This window comes from Panthera leo, chromosome D4 (assembly GCF_018350215.1).
Source record: "Panthera leo isolate Ple1 chromosome D4, P.leo_Ple1_pat1.1, whole genome shotgun sequence".
Classification (NCBI taxonomy): domain Eukaryota; kingdom Metazoa; phylum Chordata; class Mammalia; order Carnivora; family Felidae; genus Panthera; species Panthera leo.
In genome coordinates this window covers 33808018-33830808 of record NC_056691.1, presented here as the reverse complement: position 1 = coordinate 33830808, position 22791 = coordinate 33808018, and the positions used below count along the sequence as shown (strand labels likewise).

The following is a 22791-nucleotide window of genomic DNA, read 5'->3' as shown; positions in this document are numbered from 1 at the left end:
TTATTCCACCTTTACTGCTCTAGGTGAACGCTTTGGACATCAGAAGACAGAAAAGTCCATGCATATCCAGCCACACTGTTAATTACTTGCTATAGGGGAGGCTGTTCACTTCTTATCCCAGCCCCAAGTTAAACACATAGTTGGGATAACACTGGCAGAAGAAAAGAGCGGATTCTATTTTTGTGTACAAGAATAGCAATTCAAGTATGAAAGCAGGATAACAATTAATAGAATTCATCATCTTAACCTTGATTTTTAGGATTCTGAATGGCGACAATGGGAACTCTTTGGTAAGGTGTAGTATCATTACTTTAGGTGAAGAGAAACTGTCCTGACTTAGTGCAATTGGTAGTGAAAAGCAAGATGTTCTCTGATGAGTGTGTTTATCAAGTACATCTGCAGTGTGATTTTGTACGCTCACTTGCAGCCCGTCATTCTTCTCCAGGCTCATTTAACATGATGAACTTGTTTGGCAAATCCTTCAGGTGGTGGGAGGATGGGAAGGGGAGGAATCTTACTCTGGATCATAAAGTATAAGATACTGGCTTCTCTTACACTCCAGCTCTTCCTTCTCCCCCTCCTGGATCATCACTATTATTGGTAGGAAAGAAAATGATTGTCTAGGTGATGTGATTCTGGGAGACTTCTGATGAGTTGCTGAGAGCACCATAGTTGTCTGATGTGACCTGAATTCTTGATTAGGGAGAGAAAAAAATGTTTGACAAGTTCTTTAACTTGCGTCTCAGGGAATGTCACTGAGTTCCACTGAATAACGTCGTTCAGATGCATCTCTCCCACCATGATGGTCCATACTAACAATAGCAGCTTGCATCAGGTTGGTGCCATACCACATACTGGGCTCTCCTTTTTCAGAGTATACAATTGAGATTCAGGGATGTTAAATGATCAGCTCAAGATCACACAGCGAATTAGTGGCAGAGCTTAAATTCTGGGCCAGATATTCCAGATGCCACATTCTTTACCAAAACACTCTAAAATAGCACCGTTCAGTATTATGAAAGCCACACCTGAAATTTTAAATCTTCTAGCAACTATAGCAAAAAGTACAAAGAAATGGGTAAAAATAATTTTAATAACATATTTTATTTACGTAACATGTCAAGAATATTATAATTTAACATACGGTCACTATTAACATTTTATTGCCGTGATATTTTACATTTATTTTTCACACTAAATCTTCAAAATCCCATGTCTTTTACACTTTGAACACATTTCAGCTCAGATTAGCCACGTTTCAAGTACTCGATAGCCACAGAGGGCTAGCGGCTACCCTGTTGGACAGTGCACCTCTAGCCTGTGTTTACGGAAACAGAGTTATCACAGGGTTTTACTGAGTTTATTGCAGGTTTTGTTTTGATACAAGTAGAGAGAGGCCTTCCTGAGCATACTGTTGGTCTCTGTGATATAATGTAATGCAAGGCTGGTAGTGCCTATCCTGCAGTCCGTTTCTCTGTGTGGCAGCCTTCTCTTCTAAAAGTGTGTGTGTGTATAGCTGCACCTGGGTGGCTCAGTCGGTTAAGCATCAAACTCTCGGTTTCGGCTCAGGTCATGATCTCACAGTTTGTGGGATCGAGCCCCATGTCAGGCTCTGCACTGACAGTGTGGAGCCTGCTTAGGATTCTCTTTCTCCCCCTCTCTCAGCCTCTCCCCTGTTTGTGTGCTCTCTTTCTCTCTAAAAATAAATACATTTTTTAAAATAAAAAAAAATAAAAGTGTGTGTACATGTTAATTTTCACAATGAATCTCCACAAAATAATGGAGTCCTTAAAAAGTACTTTATAATACAAAGTAAATGAAAGAAAGAGCCAGACTATTGCCAAGGTTAAGATATATATAGGTTTGTATCCCCTTAATGTTTTCACTTGGGTCATAATTTAATCTCTCTGGATTTATCTTTTTGTTTGTTACCTGTCCTTATACAATTTTTGAGAGGTCAAAACTAGATTATACATTTGATGAAATACTTGAGAAGTAGGAAATAATTGATGTGTTAGCTATTATTACATACCTATGTTCTTGTATGGTTACTGCCAGAGATCAGTATAATCAGAGTCACTAACCATGAATACCAGAGCAAGGTACACATTTTGTGGAAATTAAAAACCAATTTTTCAAATAGTCCATATCTATTTGTGAACAGGTACCATTACATGTTACTTAAATTTTGGTTGACTATTCTTAATGTGAGTAGTCAGTTACTTTTGTCTTCCTTGTACATGTTTTTTTTGAGATCTGTTGTGAGGGCCATCGAGTAGTGATGCCTCCAAATTTCTGCAGTATTTACCTTAAGGTTTGCAATTTGATGGGTAGAAAACAATTACATCCTTATATAACTGTTGTGAAATTATGGGTCATTTTTATGCTTTTAAGCATTTTATGCTTTTTTGGCTTTCCTCAGCCAAATAAAAGGTATTTGAGGGTTATATAAACAAAATCATTGTCATCATCATCTAGGCATTTGTATGAACTAAAAGTAATTTTTATTATACATTTTCTTTAAAAACAATTCCTCTTATAAATTGTAGATTCATAGAAAATACTTGGTTCAGCAGCTTGTGATGCTGGATTTCAGTATACCAGCCTCGCATGTGTCCAGCACCAGGGTCCTAACAAACTGTTTCTGCTCTGTTTATGATACCTAATAAAGAGTAGTCAACCATGGTGATAGTACCATACAAGAGCATTGAAGTCATGCATAAATGTCTACCCGTGTTGTTTTTAAAATTGAACAAACAGGTGGTTATTTCTCATTGATGGACGAGTCACTCCATATCCATAATTTCCGTTCATTCTCAGTCACTAGTCTATAGAAGATTTAAGGACATATCCATTTTCTTTTCCCTTTGAACTAACCTTATTTTTGTCTGCCCATTCTTGTGCAGAGGTTACTATATAATAATTGTGCCTTTGAAGAAATCTCGTGGGAAATTTATCAAGCCATGGGAGAGTCCAGATGAAATGGAATTAGATGAGGTAACTATGTGTTTGTTGGCTGTGTCCTTCATTAATTATTTAATTTATTAAACATCCTCTTCCTCTATATGGAAGCAAGTCTAATCCAGGTGCTGACTTTTGTATGGCTGGCTGGTCAGCTGGTTGGCTGGAAGGTTCAGTGCTATGGGTCTGAAAACCTCCAGCGATCCCAGGAAAGAACATTTTGCTTTAATTAAAAGACATTTAGCTGAAATAAAGCTTACAACCTGTCTAATCTTTGTTGGCTTTAATATTTTGCCCCTTGCCCCTTGTAAAACATGATGCAAGGTGTAAAAGGTGAAGTGAATTGTCAGCAAAGACTTAATCATCATTGTTATGAATTCCAAGGTCTGCTTCATTAGTATAGTAGTAGCTGAAGCTATTACAAATGCTAAGTCGCAATTTGCACCAGAGTTCAACATTCGACCTACTATGCGTTCTTCACCAGTTTCTCACAGAATTGTGCTGGTTAGCACATGTTTGCCTTATTCTATATTTTGTAGAATTTCAGAATCAAAAATGCATTTAACTGCAGAGACAAACAAAACACATCATAAAATTTTGAGCCAAGCAAGAAATATAGAACAAAAATACAGAGCAAACACTAAATAGTATGATTTTAATTTTTGAAATCTTACAACAGTAGGTACATTTTAATTAGTACTCTTTTTGCAAAAAGAACATTTGTTTTTGGGTTTTTTTTTTTGGAAATTATTACATACCTAATATTACCTTATTTTATTTAGATGGGAAAACTGTGATCAGAAGTGTTAGGCCATATTCGTAGAGGGCCAAGCATGTTAATGGCTGCAATTCAGTCAAATACAGGAAAGACTGCTATTTTAACATGAGTCTGGTTTGAATCACTTCAGAAGGCAAATTAAAAGGGCCCCACTTGGGAACATATAAGATTTTAATTTGTTGGGTTTATTTACAGTAGACCCATCTTATAGCCAAACTTGTTATTTCCAGGTATTTTCTCTACCTTGAATTAGTGCAAACAGAGCAAGAGAAAGCAGAAATTTCTTAGTTGCATTACAGGGAAGTGGTGTTTATTTCATACATGTCAGCACTGAGGAGACTGTGATCTGACAGATAAAGGCTGTTAACTTCTTTTGGCAGACATATGTCCTCTCTAGACATATGGTTCATCATCACCGACTTCATTTATCTGAATTAAATTTGATCAAGTTCAGAACGGGAGATGAGTTCAAGGTTAGGACTATGCTTTTATGTCACTGCTTAATGATTAGATAAACATTGGAGGGGTGTAAAATGAGATACCATTTCAATAATGTCAAGTAATTTACGTTATATATTTTTTTGTTGTTGGTAAGGAAGGAACAAATTTGTTTTTCTATATTAGAGGAATAGTCTTGCTCCATCTGCATATGCAAAATGTCAGTTGGTCTTTTCTAAACATTTGAACAAGGCATGCACCTACTTGCAACTATCAGTTAATCTTGAGATTATTATTACTATATTATTATTGTTACTCATTATTTAATCAGCTTTCTAATAAATTACTGAATTCAATTGGAATTGGATTTAAAATGCAGAGGTAACTTGTACAATCTATGAATGTTTCTTCCTGTTTAAAAAAAAAAAAGAAATTAAGATCCAATCCAAAAATGATGTCAAATACTTTTAAGTAATAAGCTTTCCTTAGAAGCAGAACCATTTGCTAGTAATAGGAAGCTGATTCTCTTTTATAGCCAGGTTTTAACCTCCAAAATGCACAGCAATGCTAATGGATTAAAGTATAGAACTATATGACATTGAACTTTCCTGCAATTAAATTCTATGGGTCTGTGCTGCTGATTCCCATAACAAAGGGTCATTTTAATCATCCCACAAGTTGTGGTGCATTAATCTGTATAATAGTTTGATAAAGAACATTTATTAATTCAAAATTTTGGGGTCAGGATGGGTTGTTTCCCACTTTTCTTACTGATATAATTGAGACCACATTGTAGAATTAATGGTGGAAGAAATAAGATATGCATTGACTGGAAAATGAAAATTATTTCTGATAAAAAACTGAATCCCTTGATATATCTTCTGGAATTACCTCCAATACATTTTGTAACTATTGTGTAGGGGAACAAATGAAAGTAGGCTATGGCCTCACTTTATGCTTACTCATCCAGTTTCTGATCCCTACAGACATTTTCCCCCCTATCATGGATAATAAAAGCATTGTTGTAATTTTATCTATAGCTTGGTACTGCCAGCTTTGACAATGCAGTGTTCCTCTCTTAAATGTATTTGACCAAGTGATTTTTTAGAAAGGCCTATAATTCAAATCATTGAAACTGTATCATTGAATCAAATGGTGGCCTAAGGGGATTTCTGCATGTATGCCTCACATTTAGGACCATAAAAAATGGAAAGAGGCTTCCTAAACAGAGTGACTCTCAATATTATCTTCTGAGCTCATTTATCCTTTGTGTGGGGATAATCTCCACATAATAAATTCACGTACTGGAACTTCTGTTGTCAAGGTCAGACTGGGCAGAGCAGACATTGATAGTCAAACTGAATTTTGGACAGAATGACTCATAAAATATTAGTTATATTTTATTCAGGGCAGGACTTATAATATATCATAACTTTTTCATTGCATTGTAGTTCAAAGGCTTGCTGCTAAATAATGTGGTCATTGGTGGTTATAACTTCAACATACTGGGCAACTTTGGTGTCCTCTGAGCACACTTGACCAATTTAAAGAATAACGCAGGAAGCGTCCTGCAGAGATTAGAGCAACCTACAGGGGCAGAGTTGATATTCCAGTTTTGACCTTAATGAATAGCTGCATTGGATCTAAGGAGCACCAAAAACCCAAATATTTTATTCTAAAGTGCTTTCCCTAAGTCTTCTAAAGAAAGCTTAACAAAAGGTACTCATGGGGATGACAGTGATACGGATGAATTATGACAGTTTCATATATCTGAAATATGAATAAAATCAAGGTAGGGTTTGATCAGTGAAGTGGAAGAGGGGACACAGTCACATAAACAACTGATGGTAAATGTTTCTGATTAACCAACTTCAAAAAGCTGTTCTGCTCATCTGCGGTACATTTGTCCTTCTTAAAGTAATGGTCCATCATTTACTGCATAGCAATAATAACCTTCATAATGACTCTTCCAGTATAATATTAAATATTTGGCATTAGAATTTTTAAAAAATAACATGTTAAAAGAATCCAGGTAAAGGGAATCTAAGTACATATTCATCTGCATTAATGAGAGCAGATTCACAAAAGTTGCATACGTTGAAGAATAGACTGAGTTAAAACAATTTAGGTTATCAATTTAGCTTAAATGTTGCATTTGTGTTTTCTTGATACTGTGCAACCATTAAGTGAACAAAAATATAGTTGAAAAAAATCTTTTACATGTAATTTCATTTTATTTCACCAGTTGATCAAATTATATATTGCCACTTTCTGTTATGCCTTAGTTACCTCATTTATAAAATGGGAATATAATAGTAACCTAGTTTATAAGGTTTATTATAAGGAGCAAATTAACTGATAAATATTTAGGCTTTTGAGAACAGTGCTTGGCACTAAGTGCTTAATAAATATTAGCTATCATTGTCATTAGCATTATTATAAGTAAACCTAAACTTGACACAGGATTGAAAGATAGTACTAAGTTTCTGGCCTTGTTTTATTACTACTTCATTGTTGCATAATTGATCAGCCTACCTGAATTTATCATCAGATAATCCACATTTGCCCACAGGTGATGCCCAGTCCATTGTGGTTTTTATAAAAGAGCTTACATTTCACATAATTTTAACTGTATCGATAAACTCAAATTTAAAGAAAATTAATTAGAGCACAATAACTTAAATTCAAAAATAACATTGGCACCGATTATCTATATAACCAAAAGAGTGTTCACATGTTTAAGTTACATGTTGACCAGCTGAGCACATTTACAAATCTTACGTAGGGAACTATCAGGTTTCTAATATAAGGATTTGATGTTTGCCATGTGTGGAGTCTGCAAAGATTATTATCACAGAAGCCTGGCCTTGAAAGTGCCAGGGTCTCCTTTTGCTAAACAGATATCACTACTTTGTTTTTTTTTTCTTTACCATTTCCATTTATGAAAACAAGAGTAGCAAATAATTTTGCCATGATGTTTACATTAGTATCTTAATTTTATTTATTAAGCTGAAGACAAGTTTCATTCCAAAAAGGCATCGCAGACTGCTGTAAACATTTTTCCCCATTAAGCCCTGTGAAATACCAATATTCAATGGAAGAAGACAAAGCTAACTTCAACATCACTTGTCAAAAATGTCATAAAATATCATTAACATGAGTTGCTAATAAAAGGGTGAATGCAAAATAGGAATATCAAAACATGATTTCTCCTTTTGTTTTTTTTTTTCTTTTAGAGATACATGAAAGATTTTTGTGTGCATGTGTGTGTTTGTTTTCTTCAGGGTAACACTAAACAATGTTTATCTACCCTGCCTATATCACCTAGGGGGATAATTCAACCTCCCCAGGGAGCTATCAGCCCCAGAAAAGTTAATGTCATGATAAATGTGAGGAATTGTAACCCAAATACATATTCAAGAAGCCGTCAAGCCAAAAATTGTTAAATGAGTGACAGTGTCTATTTAATATGTTAGTTAAAACTTGGTCATTGGATTCTATTTCTACTGACTTGAGGGAATTTGTATCATATAAAGGATCTCATTACTCAAAACAACCTAAAATGGTACTAACTTCTCCAAAAATTGATCATATTTTATGGCTTTATCTGAGGTTACTATTTGTTTAATAAATAACAACAAATAAAGCCGCTATTCACAGGCTTTTGTGAATCAAGCTTTTTTTTTTTTTTTTTTTTTTCCACTGAGACACTGTTGCCCTTTGAGAAGATTCCATTAGGGTGGACAGTGATATGAGGTCTCATTTTCCTGTGTGTATAGCTCGTGTTTTGCAATAGCAATCTAACACCTTACTTTAACAGCAAGACAAACATTTGAAAGATAGAGCTGAGAGTTAGTGATGCTGACATGGTACATGAAATGTGGACAAATTGTATTTGAGTTGTTCTCAGTCCTGAATTAATTTCTCCCATTAAACAGTCTTAGGTTATTGTTGTTTACATTTCTTTTTCTGTTTCCCACTTTTTTTCCTTAAGCTGCTTAAAGAGATATCTAGGAAGCGCAGAAGCATCCGTTATGGGAGAGAAGTTGAATTAAAGCCATATATTGCTGCTCACTTTGATGTCCTTCCCACTGAGTTCACCCTGGGGGATGACAAACATTATGGTGGATTTACAAACAAGCAACTCCAAAGTGGTCAAGAATATGTCTTCTTTGTGTTAGCTGTGATGGAACATGCAGAGTCTGTAAGTTAATTGTGCTGGCATCTCCTTCAGTACTTTTGTATATTTTCACCAGAATATGTCTATTTTGGGGGATATGTAGATATATCTATCCTAATTCTCATGAGCTATTATTAACTTAAATGGAGCAACAGGCTGCCTACTCTTTAAACATTGCTGAGTAATCTGCTTGGGATTTTGTTATAAACAAGGCTGTGTCTCTAATGACATGGAATTTAGCTGGACTTTGGTTATATGAAGTAATGAATTGATAGGACATGGTTCTTGAAACCGTGAGGGTGACACATATAGCTAGGAGCGTGATAGCCTTAACTGCTCAAAGTCTCCTTCCTCATCTCAGTTCACTTGATTGCAAGAGGAATGATCAAGTTCCACAGTTAAACACACTATATATTTCCAAGTATTGGAAATATTATGTCAATATTGATTGAGAGTGATTATATTTTATTCTCCTGTAACTGCCAGTGAGCCCATAATCTCTCCCTGGATTCACAGGGAAGGTCTGTCTAGGAAAAGACAAGGCAGCTTCTTTAATTAGAGCAATTTACCAATGACTTTATCAGGGAAAAGCCAAGAATGTTAGAAAATAATTCAATAAAACAGACAATTCCTAAGGTACTCTAAATAATGAGTTGTCTTCTTTTATGTAATTCATCTTGCTCTTATGTTGTTTTATGCTTCAGTTGCTGTGAATGTTAAAAAAAAAAAGAGGAGAGAGAAGAAGAGAGAGGAAGAGAAATTGTAGATGTGAAGGGAGGGTGGATTTTGAAGTGGCAGGTTCACATTAACATTTAATATACATATTCTAATGGTGTCTTTCTAACAAGGGCCTAAAACTGACAGGCGTGGTAGCTCAGTGGAGCCAGTCACTTCCCATATATAAGAAGCGTGAGATATATCAAAGATTTCTGCACATCAGGTGTTAGCACATGCAATGGGGCTTCTCTTCAAATGGCTGAAGGAATTCCCCCTTGGAAAATCAAAACACAAAGGCAGCCTTTCTGCCTGGTTTACCTTTGTGCACAGAATGTCATTTGAAAACAAAGTGAAGGGCTCCCTGGAATTTTAATGCACGGATATGCTTTCTCTTTTTAGTTGAAGGTTTTAAGGCAGAACATCAAGGGAATAGAATGTTGGAAATCATCTTTCTCTTTCTTGTTCTTAATGACTTTTAGATATTTGAAGTAATTTTCTTTAAATAGCTCTAAGATGTTTCAGAAAAGCCCATTCAGACCATTGAGGTAGATCAGAGAATTCGCTAAAGAAGAGAAACCTCAGCAGACCCTGCAGGCTGACGACACCACTGTCAGAGACTCTGGTTTTAATTCTCCGAGGTGTTTCTAGTGTTTAAATGCATTACCAGGAATGAAGAGTCTACCCCTTCCCTTAGTATGTCATTTCACTGTTTCATTAGGACTTTTTCCAAATACATAATATGAATTGCCCCTTTTCTCCATCATCTTTCTCAACATTGCTCTTTATATGCTGTGTATGTTTTCAGGCCTTCATCTAGTAAGTAGATAAGACTTGTATCCAACTAGTGTAATGTTCGCACTGATTTAGTCACTTTGTAAGCCTCAAATTTTTATGACTAATTGTTGTTAAGCACCTAACCACTCCCCGGGTGGGCTGATAATTTTTACAGAGAAAATAACCACCCCCTACAACATGAGCTTTCCCCACTCTCCTTTTGCCTCATTAAGAATATCAAAGGACTGGTTTAGAATGACCAAAGGCTATTACCCCCACACATTGAACAAATGCTGCTTTTCATCAGGTTGGTATCATTTTATGGTTTTCTTCTCTTTCCTTTTCTTTTTCACATGTCTCTGTATCCTGATTTGGGTTGGAAATCTGTGCGCTTTGGGAAAACCTCTGTTTAGATTTGTATCTTGGCTGACCAAGATGATTATCTCAAAGCCTCTTGGTAAAGAATTTGAAATCACAGAGTTTTGTTTACTTTTGTCTGCCAAACAGTTTGAGTGTGACCTACAAAATTGAAAGGGGAAAGTATAAACCAAAACAAGCAATTATACTTATATAAAGAATCATGTTTCTTCGATATTTAGTATCTTTGCCAAGTCCTTACACTGTACATATCTTTTTTTTTAGCTGCTTCTGAGAAGGTTGGAAATGTACTGAATTTTTATCTTATGACCCATTAGAAAATCTGAAAATATAGTCAATCCCTTTCCTAAGAATGGTGAGGAAAATGGGAAAGAAGAACAATATACAAGCATTTAGTGGGGCATATACCCTCCAGATTGACTACTAATCTTGTTGTACTTCAATTCAGAATATATGCCTTAAATTAAGTTTTAATGTGGATTTAAAAATTAAATATACTTCCTAATCATGGAAAAATGAGACTATTCTCTCATGCCTTGATAATGTCAGCCATTTGAAAAGACAAACTTTTTATTTTATTTAACAAAGATTTGCTGGGAACTCACTAAGTGCAAAGTTTTGTGCTAGCTGCTTTAAGTATCCAAACACAAATGGTATACAAATCCCTACCTTCCAGAAGTTTACAGTTTCATTAAAGAAAATAAGGCATATGCACAAAACAGAAAATGGAGTGTGATGAATACCATTCAAAGAGGAATAAAGGACAAATAAAAGAAATAAAGGACTACCTAATTTTTTTAAAATTGTTTTTACCTATAGTTTGTGAAATGATTGATTATTTCCAGTTAAAGATAGTTAACATCACTGGAAACCATAGGTAAGTGGAGCCTTGGAAAATAGTTGGATTTCAGGAGACAGATGTTGTGGAACTTTTGAGAGGGTTAAGAGAGAGAATAGAGTCATTGGGGAATAGTGGCAAGAAGCTCACTGTGATGGAAAATGTTGTATGTGGTACAGAAGTTGAAAACAAAATCATGGAGGCCCTCAAGATACATGCTAGGATGTCTAGGTTTTATTTAGGAATCACCAGAAAGCCTCCTGAAGGTTTAACAGCTGTGGTTTAGGATAATAACTCTAGCAGCAGTAGAGAATATTAGAGGAAGGAAGAAACTCTTGCTCTGGTTTGGATAGGCATGAATGAGGTCCCAAAAAAAACAGTACCCATGAGACTGGAAAAAGGGTAGATCGACCTAGAGGGTCATTGGCAAAATAATATCAGTAGTTTTCATTCCTAAGTAGAGGGTGAGAAAAATTAGCAAGTTAGAAGGACGGTATATCTAGGAATCAGGGTAATAACACATGCGATTCATATCTTGCAGGTAAATGTAGGAATCTCTCAAAATAATTGAAAATGAAGGTCTGTGACTTCCAGAGTTTCTGAGTTTACGAACATTAATCAAGTAGTAATCTTCATAGAAGTTGGTAGTTAAAGCTAATAATGGCCTTGCCAGATAAGGGAGAGAAAGACTAGCAGAAAATAAACCTTAAGCATACTGACACAGGATGAATTCAGAGGTTGTCAGCTCAGCAGGACATGATCAGTTGGCAAGATTAGGATGGGACCAGTTGAGTACAGAATTAGGAGAACCAGTGTAGGGAGTTTTAAAGAAGGCTCAGTCAACTGTGCCAAATCTAGAAAAGATGTCTAGAAGGGACTGAATAATGACAATTAGATTTAGCAAATGAAATAACGGACCAGTGGTGGTACTGGAGTGAGAAGAGATGAGGGGCTAGTGGCAGGAAAGGGGGTCAGCCGATGGCTATGGATTGGTCTCTGTTGGAAAAGGAAAAACTAGGACCCCTACATGTGGGCATAGTCAAGAGAATACTAAGAGAGCCTTGAAATGGGACAGAACGAAATAGGATGTTATAAAACCAAAATCAATTCCTTCAGCAAGTATTATTTTTTCCCAGCTTCATTGAGGGAAAATTGAAATATATAATTTTATGTGTTTAAAGTGTAAAATATGATGTTTTGATACACATATACATTGTGGGATGATTGCCAAGAACAAGATAATCAGCGTATCTATCATCTCACATAACTGTGTGTGTGTGTGTGTGTGTGTGTGTGTGTGTGTGTGTGTGTGGTGAGGAATACTTAAGATCTACTCTCAGCAACTTCCAAGTACATAATACTGTATTATTAACTATGGTCACCATACAGTACATTAGGTCCTCAGAACTTCTTATAACTGAGGTTTTGTACCCTTTGACCTACAGGTCTCCATTTCTCCTTCCTGAAATACTGACATTTTCCCTGTAAATGTTTACTTTTTAAATTTGGTCTCCTTGACTGGGTGATAATGCTTTGGTGCTGGAGCTATAATATTTCTGTTGATTTTCACACAGCACATAACACCTTGGCACAATGTAAATACTCACTGAACATTTTATGAGCAGTTAATTGCTGGTACTTTATACTTGGTAAGACCATTTAATATGCCATCTATAGATCCCAATGAAGATGTGTCTGCAGACTAATTTATACCATCAAAAACGATTTTATTATAAAATACTTCACTCTGCAAGGAAATTTAGGTTGCAAGACCTCTTTACTTTTTCCTCTTTCCTCATCTCCCACCTCTTCTCTCATCCCTTTCCCTCCCTCCTTCTTTTACTGATGTTATTTCACACACTTAACATCAAATCCTAAGTTCTAAATTTTTGCTTCTTCTAATGCTAAAGATATACACTAGAAAGCCATTAGTTTATAAGTAACAGACTCTGTTTTTCCTCAGAAGATGTATGCAACCAGTCCCTACTCTGACCCCGTTGTGTCAATGGATTTGGATCCACAGCCAATCACAGATGAAGAAGAAGGCTTGATCTGGGTTGTAGGTCCAGTCCTTGCAGTGGTCTTTATCATCTGCATTGTCATAGCTATCCTTCTTTATAAAAGGTAGGTTTGCCCAATATTTATATTACAATCTTGGTAATTCTTCTATGGACATTATGTGGCTGGTTGCTGTTAATGAAATACTTCAGTGTAGCCCCCGTAATCACTGCAAAATGCTTTCATTAGATTAGAACAAAATGTAAAGATTGCACTTTTTAAAATCTCATTCAGTGTGTGATATAGATTTTGTTGCCCAGCATTCATGGATCCTAGCCTCAGTCTTCTCAGCTACTTTATGCATTAGGAGCACTTTGTATGGCTTTTGAAACATGAGTACATTCATAGGCAGATAATTCCAAGCTTGTATTTAATTGCTTTAGATGATTAATTGCTCTTTTTTTTTTTTTTTTTTTTTTGCTCTTTGGGATTCAAATGAATTTTATTTTTTCTAATTTACTTTTTCTTTTTTATTTTAATATATTTATTGTCAAGTTGGCTAACATACAGTGTATACAGTGTGTTTTTGTTTTTGGGGGTAGATTCCTGTGGATTAATTGTTCAATTTCAACATGGTTTTACAAATAATATTACAAATTTGCACATTTATGTCCATTTCATAAGTCTAATGGGCACCTGAGCTAAAATTTTTTCCTGTAGCTATTTCTCAAAACCCTGAAAGTTGCTAAAATTTAAAGACAAAACAAGGAAAAATAAGGAAGAGAATGAATTTTTTTTCTTCTGTTTTCTATAACCTTTGTTCCAATAGTTAATTCTCAATTGTATCCAATAAGGAATGTGAGGTACCATTTTCCTTTAAAAAACTAAAAGTAAAACCTCAGTCCTTCTACTCCCAAGTACTGATCTGATTTAGTGTCTTTTCACTACAATTAGGATGCAAAGAATCCACATCTACTCCATAGTTTCTGATCTTCCACTCTTTTTCAATTCTATTTCTGCCTCTATTACGGTAACCAAGATTTTTTCCCCCCAGTCATTGCCTAGTCAGTTGCAAAGAGGACATTAGTAATTATTTCCCTAAATCCTTCCAGACTTAAAAAAATATGTAATACCTGGGTGCCTGGGTGGCTCAGTCGGTTAAGCATCCAACTTGGCTCGGGTCATGATCTCGCGGTTTGTGAGTTCCAGCCCAGCATTGGGCTCTGCACTGACAGCCGGGAGCCTGGAGCCGGGAGCCGGAGCCTGGAGCCTGCTTCAGATTCTGTCTCTCCTTCTCTCTCTGCCCCTCCCCCTCTTGTGCTCTGTCTATCAAAAATAAATAAATGGTAAAAAGTTAATAAATATATATAATACCAAAATATATAAAATTGTAAGTATTAACATATATAATGCAAACTCATAAACATGTAGACTGACTAAATTCTAAATTATCTTCCTTTGTGTCACTTTTTATTTTTTTCCAATCCAAATTTTATTTTTATGAAACTTTAACCTATGTTCCCATTTTTCTTTGTGGTGTATCACCTTTAAGAACGCTCCTGTGAAGATGACCACTTCCCTGTACTATAAAGTAGTCCCTCTGTCTCTCTCCCTCTCTTTCTCCCCTCTCATAACCTTGACTTGCAAAATCAAATGAGAATGTCTTCATTTTGATTCTTGCTGACATACTTAATCTGATAATCTTACTTCCATTATATCTTTATCCTATTTATCTGGCTCCCTTCACTGGGTTTACATTAATTATTTCTACCTTTATTCTTCTGTTAAGTATGTTCTTATGTTCCTGGAATAATCTTTTTTTTTTTTATAACCTCTTCTCAACTCAAAAAAATATCCTTCAAGACACTTGTCCTTTGCAACTTTCTCTTATGAGACTGTATTCTATTTCAGTGTGAAGAGAGCATTGAAAAGAAAAAACTAAACTAAAGAAAACTAAAGAAATTCATAACCATAACCTATTAAATTGCCTATTCTATTTTAGAGTTAGAAAGAAAGAAAGAAATACCCATCATTATTTGGTTTCCTGATCACTGCCATCACTCCGTTATCCATGCTATAAAATAGCTTAAAAGACAGGTAACTGAAGGCCAATCTCTCCTCATAGATAATGGTTTCAGTCTCTCCATTCCAATCCATATTCTATCAGTGTATATTTAATTGCTTCTCTTGTGTAAGAAGTAAGCACAGAGAGCACAAGCTACCCACATGCCCTGAACAATAACATCCTGAGTGAGTCCAAACAGGAACTGGTATCCTTTGCTGCTCATGTGCTACACTTATTACCAGAAGATAATACAATAATAAAAGATTAAAAGTAGAATTATCATTGCTTTCTGTGATATTTATTTAGGTGGCTAAATCTTACTGTAAGAGTCAGATCAGAAAGTGCTTGTTTATGGTTGCATTTCTAGATCATGGCACATGACATTTTGTGATTATTCAAAATGGACAAAATGCTTGCCTTATTTTTTTTAAGTTGTGTTTCATTCTGCTATATCTGGCTATCATTATCATGTCACTTAACAGAAATGTGCAGGGCATTTGTGAGTTATGTAAATATGAAGAAATAGGATTATAACCTTGATAATTTTTTAAAGATCTGTAATTAACTGTTCCTTTGCGCATGTGCATGTGCTTGAAGAAAAATTCAGCTCGGTTATATATTTTTTTATAATCCTTCAAAAAAAGGCATCACATTTAAAGATTTTATGACTCTGTTAAAATAGAGTTGCATTTTAGTGTGTGCATATGTAAGCATCGTCTAATGCAATTGTTGGGAAATGCACACATCCTCGAATGCCAAGTATATTTAGCTAACCATCTGAAGGCCCATGAAGCGTTTCTGAAATAGAAATGCTTGCTTCAGCAGTAAAGAACATTCCTGACTTGAAATTCAAGTAGACCCAACAATGTCCTTCTTGATTATCATGAGGCAGTTCAAGAGGAAATCTTCTGCAGGCAATGAATAGTGTCTTTTATAGCTTGGATTCTGAACAAAGTTAATTATATAATAAATACTTCATCCCTCTTTTTGGCTGCCTTTCATTTTACACATAGGTTGTTGGTAATGACTCAGAATTGAATATACAATTATTATTATCATTATTAATATTAAATATTATCAACTCACATTATCTTGATAATTCCACCTAATCACATACACCTGCTTACAAAACTACTTGCCTTAAGAGTAGGTCTATAGCTATGGATGGTTTGTCCATATAAAGAAGAATATTTTATAGATCTGTGTGAGAAGACTGAGACTTATTCCTATTAATTATGTTAATGTGGAACCATTACACTCTTTTATCTCGCATTGTATTTATTTTACTTTATTTTTAATCTAGTAATTTGTAAACCTATAATACATTGATAATCAATGACAAAACAACATCAACTGAGGCTTTGTAAGGACCCTACAATACCCACTGAACCATCAGAAAATTAAAATATATTTGGTAGGTCTTTAGTGTTATGGATTATTTTGCCCTATTTTTTTTATTTTGTTGTCTATATGTGATATATGCAATATTTCAAAATGTAAATTACAGAGATAAGATGGTATCAAGGTTTAAAAAAACACTAATCAGAAAATCAGGAATCAGGAAACTTAAGTTCCAGCTCTGTGAGTAGGTAGCTAATTGTGATAGAAAGTCATGCTAACACTCTGGGCCTCAGTTGCCTCACTTATAAAGTAAGTGGGTAGACTAGATAATTGGACCTTTTAATAATGCTCTATAATCTGAGAACCTAAAACACCACCTAATAGTTCTATTGCTATATTATTTCTGTGTCCAGTATGTGTATGTTTTTTTTTAATATGACTCCAGGTTGCCCTTCATTCATCCACCCCACAAAAAAAGAAAAGAAAAGAAAAAGCAAATGAACACTCTTAGATCTCCCTCTACCCTGTACACTTGTTACATGTGTAAGGCTTTTTAGTTATTAGTGTTAGAACAGTCCAGGAATTACTTATATAGAAGATACTTAAAATAAAATGTTAACCTGACTCTATGGAAAAGCATTTCAAGATGAATGAGGAGTATTTACTATGTACCATGGAAAAAAAGAAAATATGGATTAGGAGCTTGTAAAGATCTCAGGCACTATCTAGACGAAACTAATATCCTTAAATAGAAATAGTCTAACCTAAATAGATACTATAGACCAAGGAAATCTTTTCCATTCCCACCTGAAGATGTTTATGTATGAAGGCCGTGGAATAGATGAGACTAAAACACAGGCCTTAGCTTTTCAAGCTTTTCCTGTAGATCCAAGATTGCTCTCTGTAGTCTGTGCTTTGTTAGTCTTCTCTTTTTGTATCAACTTTACATATTTCCAAGATGTAATCAAAGAAAGAAATACAGATCAGGATATTTTGAGATGCTATGGAGATATATGCTGCCATGCCCAACCACACTGGACAATTGATTGTCCAATTGTTTCTGCCTTCTGGCCTTTGAGTAGATCCTTCCATATACCTGAAACACCTTTCCTCTGTCTCCCCAGCCTCTCCTCTTGGCCTGACTGACTCTAAAACATCCTTTAGTAGTAAACTAAGATGCCCACCTAAACGAAAAGCTTTTCTGGGTGCCTGCTTCTTGCTCTATTCTCTCTACCAGTTCAGGCTGCCCTAGGGTTCTATTGTCTATGCTGTTAAAGCACTTTCCACTTATCTAATGTTACAGAACCTACCACATTACTAGATTTTCCCATTTTCTTGTCTTTCTTTCCACCTCTAAACTAGAGGTCAAGGATGCTGTCATTTCCTTACACTTAGCCCTTATGCCTAGTAAAGTGCATGGCACAGAGGAATATTGAGTAATCAAATTTATACAAATCAATGGCATTAAACAAATTCCAAACTCAATCCCCTCCACTTATTTACTCCATCATGCAATATCACCTTCATCTTGACTGGCAAGAGCTTTAATAAAATCCTCAGCCTATAATTTAAATTTATAAGCTTCCAAAGCCTTCAAACTTAGATACTTGCACCAAATATGTACCTGGGTGTGTGGTGAGTCTGACATTTCTGTGGAAGAGGGGTGAATCACGCACTAGCTATGCATTTGTTCATCAGATTATTTAACATTTTAATATACAAAACTGATAATTCACTAAGTAGTTCTCTTCCATCCAAAGAAACAGATTATCCTATGATGATTCACTAAAGATCTCCTTGATTAAAACCAAGGAAGTTAGAAACATATATACATAGGATTTTTAAGACCCACAACACTAGGTAAATCATTTTAAAATTAAGAATAAAAAAAACAGTATTTTTGATATCATTTTCATTATTCACCTTGTATGTGTGTGTTTGTAAAATTTAAATGTGGGTTTTGTATTTTTGAAAGGAGATAGACTGGATTATCTCTAAGCTAGATACTTTAGCAACTTGGGTATATATTTCATTGACATTCAGGTAGACTCAGTTCTCTATTTTGCATTTGAGAACTCATTAAAAACTCTGAAATTTGCCTCACTGTTGAGATTGTTCAGATTAATTCTTTTCAGGTAATAGTTATGCTCTCTGCGTAAAGAACATAGTTATCTAAACAATCTACATATTATCACATGAGCATGAGTTAGATGTGTTCACAGACAGGAGCACCTCTTTGACTGGGAAAATATCTGTCATGTCAATGGCTGGTAATAAAATACTTTCAAGATTAGCCCAGTGATATATATGGGTCATGCTCTGTAGATTTATAATGATGAGTATTACTTTTTCCAAAACTGAAAATGTATTTGATCTTTTATTGGAGAAAAGATTTATAATAACCTTACTCGTCAAAAGGAGTTTGAAGAAATCATTTTTGCCACTTTATTACCTCATAGTGTATTCTACCATTGTGCACATTTTTGTGCAGTTCAGTGGATTTGCAGATACCTTATATCATTAAAGAAATAACACACCTCTTAAGACTTTGTTTTAGATGAACACATTTCTTACATGGAATTATGTTGTATTTCCATTAAGTACATTAGTAGTTTCCTCATGGCATGTTTTATAAAAGTCAGATTATATCTCTATCATCACTTTCTGGGATATAATTAATTGTGGCAATATTTTGTAGCTTGGTAGATATAAGCGAATGTGACATTAACATGTGCACAAAATGCTTTATTTAGTTACATACCCTCATATCCTCCATTCAACTCATAATTAGAGTCCTTTAAATGTTTTGATACACTGTCATTTCCTAATGTGTGTCAGTTAATGTGCCCTGCTTATGAGCAGTTTTTCTTAAATCTTCGTTGTCATAGTTACTCTTGTTACCATTGGCCAACTAACATTGAGCCTTTCTTTTTCTTTTTTTGCTGCATTAAAATGGAGCAGTAAACCTGACAGGTGAGGAATAGAGAACAAATCCCTTTAATGCTCAGTAAGACACTGGTAGCCATTGGAAGTATTGAGGGGGTGAGGGTGGAGGTTGGATATAAAAGGCGTCACCTGGCAGGTGGAAGATGGACAAAGCCTAGATATACAAAATATTAAAATATTGGTACTGAAATGATTCTGAGGGAAATAAATTAGTTTCTCTATATAAATATAAATAACAAATTATCTTTATGTAAAGCCAAATTTAGAAGGTAATGAAACCAGTCTGCATTTTGTATGAGCATTTGTATGTGTTAATGTGTCTACAGAAAAGAAATGTGAGGTGTTCCATTAAGACATTTGTTTTGTTTTGTTTGTTTTTACTTAAGATTGGCTTTTAAGTTTGGTCTGAGGTCACCTCCCAATACAAGAGCACTAATGGTATTTTAATATCCTGTAAATATTGACGGCCATGCATTTGTGAAAATTCTGACATCATTCCAAATTATTTCCATGCTTTCCAGACTCAAATAATAACAGCAGCAGCAGCAGCAGCAATAGTAGTAGGAGGAGGAGGAATAATAATAATAATAGCACTAGCTATCTGTGTGATTATTGAAGGACTGGTCCAATCAAACCTACTTTTCTAACATATCTATATGTATGTCTATCTTCATATCTATATTGACAGGTAGAAACTTCTGATGAAACTTAAACTAAGAAAAGGATCTCAGTGCTCATCTCAGTTGTCTAGTCCTCCCAGTTCTATATTCCACTTAGTTCCCAATGAGTGTTACCTGGACCAGCAGCAGAATCATTAGCTTCACCTGGAAACTTGAGAGAAATACAAATTCTTAGACTACCTACCCCAGACCTAGTGAATCGGAAACTCTAGGTGTGAGTGCAACAGTCTATAGTTTAGTAATCCCTTCCAGGGGATTCAGATGCATGCTAAAGTTTGAGAACCATGGCTGTATCATTTTCCCCAAATCACTTAATACTGGTCAGTAAGCTACATTACACTTCTACTCATAGGTAACTTAGTACTTCTGTAGGGTATCTTTTTTTAAAAATTATTTTTAATATCACTGGTTTTCATTAATCCACCTAAAAACACATGCAAAATACGTTTTGTTTTTCAGCCAAAGTAGGGATTTCAGATAGATGCATCTTTCTTCCAAAAGCCTTTGCCCATATATCTGAATATCTTTGTTCTAAGTAAGTAGATTCATATCTCATCCTTAGACCAAGGTGAAATTAAGTGAAGATAAAAAAAAACCCTTAGACCACAAAGTAGCATCTTTGTTATATGTGGTTCCCATCCCAAACCACCACATATTTTCATGATGCTGTTTCCACCATATCTGAAATGTCATGTGATCTTGCATTTCCTTTTCACCCATATACCTCCTGCATGTAGTACATATTTCTCTCTGCAGAAAATAAGCTTATAACAGGACTTTATAATCTTAACAGGAAAAATAAAATAGCAAGGCAAAATTCAAATATGCTTGTAGTCACTATTCTTCACTTTTTTCTAGTTGAAAATGAAAATGTGAATAATGAGACTTCTGAAAACCTATCGGGAAAAATATGACCACAGACGTTCCTGTTGGGCCTGATTTAGACCCTCATATACTAGTTAATCCTTTATGGCAGTAAATTCTATTTTTAAAGCTATTTATCATTATTACCAATGATGACCAAACTCTTCATCTTGCAAACATTTCTTAGAAATCCTTTCTGTTAGAAAACAACCATTTTAGCACATTTGTGTTTAAAAATAATGTGATGAAAGTGTGGGCAGCCAATACCCACGTTGTGATCACCAGAACTAAACTAAGCAAAAAAGAAATTTAAATAGCTGGTTTTCTGAGATGGCTATAGGATTTTTGAGTCTGAGATCATGGAAGTAATTTATTTGAACAGATAAAGTCAGGGAAAAGTTAGTTATTAAATGTCAGGACCCCCCCCCCCCCCAACTTTGTCACAACTATACATGGCAGTTTTAGTCCCAAGCTTTGGGTTTTCTGAGATTCATCTGGGCAACAAGATGTGACATTCACCTTTCCTGGCGCCAGAGAAACAGACTAAATTTCTTTAGAGAGTATTCTCTTCTGTCCCTTTGTCTCAGTGTCACTCAGCTTGGCCTCAGTGAAAAGATAAGGAGCATGTTCCACAGTACCTGCAAGAGTGACCCAGTTTCCTTGCCCAGGTATTTCTACATCTGGCCCCATAATCCCGCAAGAAAGACAGTGGGGCCACTTTGAGAAAGGATAAAAATTCAGGGTTTAATCATTATGTCTGGCACATCAGTAAAGAGATGCATCTGTGCCAGCTCATTTGGAACAAAAGAAGTTTAAGGAGGGCCACTGGGTCCCTTGAATTAAGAAGGCCAAGTGTATGATTGTTACACATGGGACTGACTGACTAGCAGTCCATGGCATTTCATGAGCCCATTTAGCTTCTATACCTTTGGTGGTAAAATGAATCTCTATGAGTCATATAGCCACAGCCTAATCATAGTGGCATTTTCCATTCTGAAACTGGTCACCATGTCCTTCTTTCACATGGTCTTTTGAGCCACTCTTTCTCTTTCTTCTCACATATTTCTTGTCAGCGTCAGCCCTCAGCTCTGCTTTTACTTTGCTTCTCATTTTCCACTCCATACAACTGGAACTGCCAGTACATTTGGCACACCTGACATTCAGTGCTCACCTCTGATTCGTGGCATAGCTTGGCAATGCATTCTGTCCTTAGGCTATACCTGACACCTTCAGGTAGAAACAGGAAATCCTGAGACAGGTTAATCCAAGGTTCTGAGAGAGCAAGGTGTCTAACAGAACTCACCCAAGAAAATTCATTCCATTAACACACTTTTGCCGAAGGCATTGCACTTGAGCAAATCAAGTGTGCTTTCCTTTTGCATCAATCTTCCCTTCATCCCCCGGTTAGTTTTATTTTATACAGATGAGCAGAGATGGAAAGAAAGGCTATTTAACAGGAGCCCTCTGGCTTACCATGGAACGACCTGGGTGGCACTCAATGGGATCCCATTGCCACAGCAACACTAATGAGCTGTGAGACAGTCATATCAGAAAAACAAGGGAGTGTTCCTGAGCACCGCTGTGCCCCTTTCCCCAAAAAAGAATGTCTTTGTTTTAAACAGGGGTGGACACAAGGATTACGACTGTAGCCTGGAGATTGCTGGAGTCAGTATTTGAATAAATACAGAATAAAGCACTGCTTGAAAAGGTCTCCATTTCTTGAGTTTTTAATCTAGTTTAACCTTAAAGAAAATACTTAGGCAGCACTCTGCGTTTTGGAAGGTTTGAAAAAAATGAATAAGAAATCTTATGAAGAAAAACCTGATGTTCCTT

The 22791-nt window shown here is 35.5% G+C and overlaps 1 protein-coding gene across 3 annotated transcripts in view; it reads left to right on the top strand.

Moving 5' to 3' along the window:
• The window catches only part of PTPRD (protein tyrosine phosphatase receptor type D), a 516904-nt gene that overhangs the window by 371095 nt on the left and 123018 nt on the right, over nt 1-22791 (top strand). For all 3 annotated transcript variants that reach the window (XM_042912355.1, XM_042912354.1, XM_042912356.1), the window contains 3 exons: nt 2907-2997; nt 8172-8381; nt 13028-13188. In XM_042912355.1, coding sequence (XP_042768289.1) covers nt 2907-2997; nt 8172-8381; nt 13028-13188 — 462 coding nt within the window. The remainder of the gene's footprint in view (nt 1-2906; nt 2998-8171; nt 8382-13027; nt 13189-22791) is intronic.